At 41.7% G+C, this 7906-nt stretch overlaps 2 protein-coding genes across 3 annotated transcripts in view; one reads left to right on the forward strand and one right to left on the reverse strand.

Moving 5' to 3' along the window:
- Positions 1–7906, forward strand: part of LOC108622841 (Mediator complex subunit 20) — a 100894-nt gene that overhangs the window by 18193 nt on the left and 74795 nt on the right. The gene's annotated exons all lie outside the window — the stretch shown is intronic.
- LOC108622840 (facilitated trehalose transporter Tret1-2 homolog) overlaps positions 1–7906 on the reverse strand; it is a 75095-nt gene that overhangs the window by 11457 nt on the left and 55732 nt on the right. For both annotated transcript variants that reach the window (XM_018020942.2, XM_026811759.1), the window contains exon 2: positions 185–286. In XM_018020942.2, the coding sequence (XP_017876431.1) occupies positions 185–286 (102 nt within the window). The remainder of the gene's footprint in view (positions 1–184; positions 287–7906) is intronic.

Here is a 7906-nt window from a genome sequence, read left to right on the forward strand (position 1 = left end):
CTTGTGGGATTGACTGTATAGCCAATATATCCTTAAGAACACAGTTCTTCACCAGTAGATCATAAATTGCAAGTAGCCAATAAATAGACTGCTTAGATAATAATATTTTTCAACGTGTTTTTTTTTAAATGTCTCATGTTGCATAAAAATCAGTAGTTTAGGTATAATTAAGAATAATCGATACCTGAGACATGTGCTGCGGTCTGGTCGCCGTCGAAGTCATGTGTACCACAGAAGCCCTGGGCATTTTAAAGCTGTTTTCGCCCTCGTCGGGCACTGTCGTTACCTGAAACAGCGAAGATAACGATCACACCCTAAGCTTCTAATGTATAGATTTCTAATAACGCAGCATCTAAGAATAATGGAAGGGAATTTTTTTGTCCGACCCCGTCCGTTCGAATCTTCCTCAAACAGACCGTGCTTATCACGGGAATTTGATTTTCCACTTTCGAACGACAATAGACTCTCCGTGGCGGGCAGATTAGTCATGTCGAGTTCACCAGTACGAGTTTATCTCGTCTCCACTTTCAAAGAACGCGAGTCATTTCGAATATGACATTGTTTTTGCCATTTCAACGCCAAATTAAAACTGATCAATTGTAAAATTCAACGATATAGCCAGTTATCATTAATTAGAATCGCTGGATTGACGAATTTCAGGACTTTTCGTGTTGTCCCAACTTGCGATATGTCTCGTTGAGTTCACGATCGTAAACCCTCGTTCGACTTTCTCAGAGTTTGCCGTGCGTGGTAAGCGAGCCGCGTTGTAATTGAATGCTAACAGGGAGAAAAAAAGGCAACGGCTGGCCGAACTTTACGAGCTTCCAGAAACTATAATACAAAGGGAAGCAACTGGACGTGTTGTAAGTAACGCGACCGGCCCACGATAACGTTCTACGTTGGCTACCCATTGTCTAAGGGAGCCGGACAGATAATTGTCCTCCGGTACCAACGGCCAATTGTCCCGCCAACGCGGGTGTGTTCCTGGCCACGGGAAACCGGTGCGAGACTTTTTTCCCCTCGGATACAACAGCCGAGTTACATCTAAATCCCGTGGCAGTCTGTTTAACGTGCACCGCGTGTCTCGCTCGAGTAGGTACTAATAAATTCATGTTAATGTATGTACCGTAATGTGATCTCTGATCAAGTATAATTTAGACGAATGTTTTTCAAAAACGTTTATTTTCGCTTGAAGAGTATAAATGTAGCATCTAGGGGAGCCGGACAGATAATTGTCTCCCGGTTCAAATAGCCAATTGTCCTGCCAACGCGGGTGTGTTCCTCGCCACCGGAAACCGGTGAGCGCGACTTCTTTGCCTCTGATAAAATCTTCAAGTTACATCTAAATCCAGTCTGTTTAACCGCGTGCCTCGACCGAGTAGACACTGATAAATTGACGTTAATGCGTGTATCGTAATTCGATCTCCAGTCGAGACTAATTTACGCGAATAGAAATTTTTAAGAAACGTCATTCTGAATATTATAGAAATAGAATAATTGCCGTGTAGAATCCACTTGACAAGCAGTCACGCTTGTAGCTCGCGTTAACTCGGTTGCTAGTCTATACAGTGAATCTGTCAGACTGGGGGCGTACGCGTTTAGACGATATTGGACAGCAACCGTTTGCTAACCCCCTTAGATATGGAATGAACGATGGTTAACGGTTGTTCGACCTGTCCGTTCCGTTCACGCCTTTCGTGATTTACACCGGACTGGTTTCACCGGTGACAAAATTTCGCTCTCGCCAAACGACACTCACTACCAAGACGACAATGCCAGAACTACCTTTCCCTGTATCGCTGCTCGGCCATGTTAAGCTTTATACTTTATCGGGACTTTTTCGTATGATTTATGTCGCGATCGTCCGGCAACTGGTATCGTTCCACCCTTAAGCCCGGCTCAGGCGCGTGGGCTTTGATAAGGGAATTTAGGAGGCGTGTACTCATGCCAGGCCGCGGCCGCGATATTCCATTTCCAGCTATCGACACGCGAAGAACTTTCGCGTCTTTTTGTATAGGTTCGCGCATAGTTTATTGCAACAGGTTCGCGTTCCTGTAGCTATGTAATTATAAAGGAGAGGCTAGATACCTTTTATAATTGAGATACCGCTTCGACTGTTCCTTAGTCTCGTACACAATGGATCGAATAAATTATTACCGGCGCTGTCTTCTACCACCCACGCCTTTATCTTTCACGTCCTCGTTAAATATTTTTTTACGAGGATCATTTGTCTCGCATCAGTGAAAATCGATTTCTAATCATTCGGATATATATTTAATTAAATTCTTCTTGATGTTCAAGGAGGATTTGATTTTTAAATTATACGCATTGAGAAGATGCGATTAAAGAGTGGCAGTGTCAAGAGGGACTGGGGGCCCAATGGGACTCAAAACACAGTCAGTGATGCTTTTTTCGGTACCGTTAAAAAAGAATTTGATTGTAAAGTTACGCGATTAAAGATCGATACAAATGGTTGATCATTTCTTTGCGGACGGCCCCTCTTTTCTTCTCTACACCTCTGTTCGATTTTCGCGCATCGTTCCTCTATCTACACTCGGATTCGACGACACTTTGCTCGCAGGCAGTTGGGCTAGCAGCCCTATTTTCAATAACCGACAAGATAGCAGATAAGCTCTCCCTCGCTCGCGATTTCTCACGTTTTCGCCCCTCGGGCCACCTACCCCGAGGGATTTATCCCTCGAACGCTCGCCTCCAGGTTTGTGGAGCACCGTGCCTCTCGAAATCAATATCTTCGGGACGGCGCGACGCGGTGCGGCGCGGCGCGTTCCCGTTGAAACGATCCTATCAAAACCGATTTCGAAGTCGAAACGCGCGTATCCACTTGTCGTACCCTCGTATCGTATCATTGTTACCTATCATAATTAACCTTTGACCCTTGTATGTCATGCTAGAGATGACAATACAAAATTTGAATTTTAATCCTATAAAAATTATAATACGTAATAAAAAAAATCAAGTATAATAAATTATATAGCAAAAATCATGAATTGTTGCAATGATAATTCTACTATAAAAATTATAATACGTAATAAAAAAAATCAAGTATAATAAATTATATAGCAAAAATCATGAATTGTTGCAATGATAATTCTCACTGACTGAGCCTACATGTTTTACAATACGTCATTAAACTTATGTATATGAACGGATGCAATGATGATCCGATAGGATATGAGAGATGTGGATATGTATCTGAATCGAGTCCCCTCGGTTTGGTGCTCGTCATTATCTTCGGCGAGGACGACGTCGTGTGGAGCATCTTAATTGAAACGATTCAGCGACTACGTAAATTTGAACGCGACGCCAGAAGCGATGGAACGAGTTGTATCTGGTGTTATGGTCTATAATATATTCCCGATTTAACCGAGTAGTTTAGTGTCTTTGCGTCGGTATATAGTACGTCGTTTCGTGAAAATATAGTCGCTCAGAATTATGTGAGTTTCTAATATTTTTCGTGGTATACGATCGGAATCATTATTGTTAAACAATGTTTGGCATTAAATTTTGTTATCTATGAGAATGTATTCTAATAGTATTAATAGTAACCCTAGTATCATCAAATTTATTTTAATTTAGTGGCTTGTTCGAACGCTTTCTAGTTTGTCCTTTGTAGTATATAAAAAGAATTTATAGGAATTTTTAGGAATAGTAAAAGCAATAATTAAAACGCAGGATACGTAGATAAAAATATATAATTATTTATTATTGTCATTGATAAGATATTTAATGAAATGCTAGATATATTTTCTAGGCACTTCAGTACATGAAGTAGTACAACAAAGTACATGAAATTGAATAATATTTATTATTGTTTTACTTATTTTAATTATTCACTTCATATTATAGCTTTTGAGGTATGAACTGTAAAAGAATGCTTTGTATGGAACGGTGTAGTACACTTAGAAATTCTATTTGGCCATTTAATAGGCGCGATTAAATCTACATTCTCTGACTGTTACTTGAAAACATTTTCTTAAAAGCTTTATAATAAAATCACTGAAACGTGTTTCTATCGTATTTTCTTAGTCAAAGAGTTACTGGGGATTGTATAAAACGAAAAGAGGAGCTCTCACGATTTATACTCGTTGGAAGATTAATCTGAATAGATGAATCTGAATTTGAGGGAGTAAGTATTCCAGGGCACGGCGCCGGTGGATACAGAGCAGCGGGTTGGATAATATTTTCCCTTTCCCTTGAACGTTAGCCCCGAATAAAAGCGAAGCATGTGCCTCGGAGGATCCTCGGGGTGTCTGCGATAGTGCACGCTTAATAAGAATTTCATGCCGAGATTTAATAAGAGATGCCGCGAAGAATAGCAGCCGCGAGCCAAGCGGTGTTGTCCTCCGATCGTTTGGTTCCACCGCGGCGTAGGAAACCTAACACCTAATTGCTGATTTTCTTGATAAACGGAAACGCTCCTCGCGAGGGAATCAGAGGATCGACCATCCTGTTCCTTTTTTAAGCAAAACAGGCGGGAATCTATTTCTGTAACCCTTTTAACAAATTTTTTGCCACGGTTATCTCGCTGCATTTGAAAACTATCAAACTGTCAGAAGAACGACTATGTCTGCTCGAAACAAGTTGAACACACAATTTGCGTAATACCGCTACTTCGTTACGCGTTTCATTGCTCAACGTAAATTCATTTCGACGGGACGGTAGCAAACAGACTTCTCGTTCTTTGACACACATTTGACCACTTTGAATAGACCATCTGTCTCTGGGCTTCATTTATAATCGCGAACAAAGTTCTAACGTTAATATATTATACCGGCTGCGTATGACGTGTCACGCACGATCGCATCGAGAGATCTCGACAATAAAATGTCACTCATTATCTACAGGTAACTAACTCTTTACCGGCCCTCGCCTTCTCGATTTCGACACGCGAAAATCCACGCGGCCGGCAATTACATACCCATCGTCGATCACCGTGAACGGATTACTCAATAACGAGCCGTCGACAACGATTCGAACCGCTATTAATTATATCAGGCCCCGACGAACGAAATAATTTGCTCCCCTCGTAGGCGTTCGCATGCACGATGAATACGATCGTAATTTCTCGGTAATTGTCTCGCGCAAATTAGTTTATCGTGATGAATAAATGTACGAAACGGGGACGACGGGTTAAGAAAAGTCGTGTTACAGTAGAAATGCAGCTTTCGCAACGCTAATGCCTTAATCCCTCCACGCCGATTCCTGCATTCTCATTGCTATCTATCTCTACGGTCATCATACATTTTCTATTCGAGTTATTTTTCACTGCTTTATCGTTCATTCACAGTTTTCCGAAAATTACCATTTCCTCCTTTATTTCGTGAATTGAATATCGAACAAACTTTTAGGGCGAGCATTTTAAATTATTCTTTATTGATTTTGATACAGTCCTATAAAATTGGTTTAATTCAATGTACCTATTCACTCTCTCATGATAAGTGCATAAAAGTTTCCCATTTCGAATAGTTTCATTATGTATATTTATGATTTTCTAAACCGCAAATCCTATTTATGAAAAAACGTTTTTCAAGTAACGACACGACTGTTTAAAATTAATGGTTGGAAAGTTATTTATCGCTTAGAGTCTGCAACTATTTCCTTTTAACAGAGTGCTTTATAGTCCACTCGTTTTCATTCATCTTGTCCTCGCACCTGTTTCTCCCTCGCGTTCCTTCGCGTTTGTCAATCGTTCGATCAGTCCGTAAAGACAGGGGCTTGCCACACAGTTACAGTTACTGGCGTACGCGAGTGATTTTGAATTCGAGCCATTGATAACGCTCGTCCTGGCTCACTTTTACCCAGGGATATTCTTTAAAACTCCATTCCCATCGCTCACTGTTCGCTCGCTAAGAGCACGTCATCTCCACGTTGGTACACACGCGCACGGAGCTACCGCGCTCGTTGTCAGACACCGTCCCGTCGTCTGCATAGGTACGAAACACTCTCTGGCTTTGCAGATAAGCCACGCCGCGCTGGTTTTACTCCCTCGAACCAACGGACTCTGCTTGTTCTCCTCGAGAAGACAAGAATCGAAAAAATAGCTGCTCGGTATTTATAATATCCGTGGACTCCGTGGAACCGGCTCGATCGATTAAACGTCGGGAAGCTCGCGGCTACCGGACGGCTTTTAATTTCCACCAGCCTTTTATCTTGCTCTTTATGTATCGCGAATTTTTTAAGCGAAATTGAATTCTTATTAAAAGAGATGAAGCGTAAATGGAAATTCGTATCCATCCTGCGAGCTCACGGTGCGTCCGGCATTTTGTGTATCTTCGCATATTAAATTTTTCTAATAACGAAATACAAGCGGAGAGAGTCAAGCGGATTTCGTTAACGAGCTCCTTCTGTATTCAACGCGAGTCAAAAGAGAATGTCTACGTTCTTTACGAAATTAGTTTCTAGAAAGAGAACCAAGAATGCTCGTTTAAAAACCTTTCCTCGTACGCCTTTTATTCATGGGACTGCAGAAGAATTAACGTTCACCCTCGAATAATAAACATATCGTAGATATTATTATGAATATTATTATTTATGCTTCTTCGTGACTAGATAATATCGCGGTTTACTTAATTATAAAGCTCGACTTTAAATTCGCTCCAATTAATTATCGCTTGTATTTTTTTAATGATACGCAGTGGTGTTACGATACGAAAGTATGATACAAGTGGACACGCGTCGTAACGTTACGCTTCCGTCCGCGGCGGGCGATCGATCGAGCCGAAAGCTGCAGCCCTGCTTCGCGATCGTTTCTCAAGTTTTTTCTCGCAAACCGGAACTATGTTTCTTGTTCTTGGAGTCGTGCAAAAAGGGACAATAAGATATGGAGGTACGGTTTCTGGATGAAGGAAGACCGTACATGCTTTTTTAAAGAATCGTGAAGGAAGCTGCGATAAGGTGTACCTTCTTACGTTTCGCTTCTTATCTTCCTTTGCATGTTCAGAGAAAAATGGTCGGGAAAAAAAATTGGTTCATCTAAAATGTCTCGTAGAGACGCGTATAGCGTTCGAATTTCGCTGTACGAATTTCTTTTCTATAAACCGGTGGAAAGAGTTTCGCGATGAAATTGACGATGCGAATTTCCGATGCTGAAATATCTCGCGTATCCGTCGTGTTTCGAGTTCCAACCGGAGGATCGAATTTACCGATGCGAGAGAAAGAAGGGAGACGGTCAATGGTGGAGCGAGAGGGAATGACACGGAGGGAGAGGAAGACGTATCAATTCGAACGGATGGGAATGCAACCCCCGCGCGCTCAGTCGGAGTAATGAAATGCAGCTTACACCCCGTATTTTACGTTTTATTAGGCTTCTCCCATCCCTCCCGATGCGGTGGCCGGGGGGCTGCTTTTACCGTCGCATTCGGGTCAAGTGGCTATGAATATCTGTATCCAACTGTGGCCGTCTAAAGCAACCGACCAATTTGTCTGCCATATTTCACCGCCTTCCCGCCGGCTCGTATTTTTCCACCTGCTCCTTTTCCCCCTTTTTTTTTCCCCTCTCTCTTCAACCGACGACCGTTTATCGTGTTTGTTTCGCGAGACGTCGCGTCGCGTCGTCGTGGCGGTAGCGACAAGGGAATAAGCAAAAAGGAGTGGAAGCAAGGAACTGTGGAATAAAGACGTGTATCCACTTGTATCATACTTTTCTATCGTATTGGTATTGCTTGTCATTATGGACTAGCAAGCGTGACATCAACTTGGTTATTTCAAGTACACCTGACCCTCCTTTTGTACAGTGTAAACCTAGCCAGTAAAAGAAAATCGTGTAAATAAAGTCATGCAAATGGTGATATATAAAACTCGTTTTAGAAGACTAAATGAAGAGCAATTTAAAACAGGAATATGTAATCACTAAACTATTTTATTTAATCATTGCAGTACATATTGG

Source organism: Ceratina calcarata, unplaced genomic scaffold (assembly GCF_001652005.2).
Source record: "Ceratina calcarata isolate Rehan_Ccalc_2016 unplaced genomic scaffold, ASM165200v1 scaffold246.2, whole genome shotgun sequence".
Taxonomy (NCBI): Eukaryota; Metazoa; Arthropoda; class Insecta; order Hymenoptera; family Apidae; genus Ceratina; species Ceratina calcarata.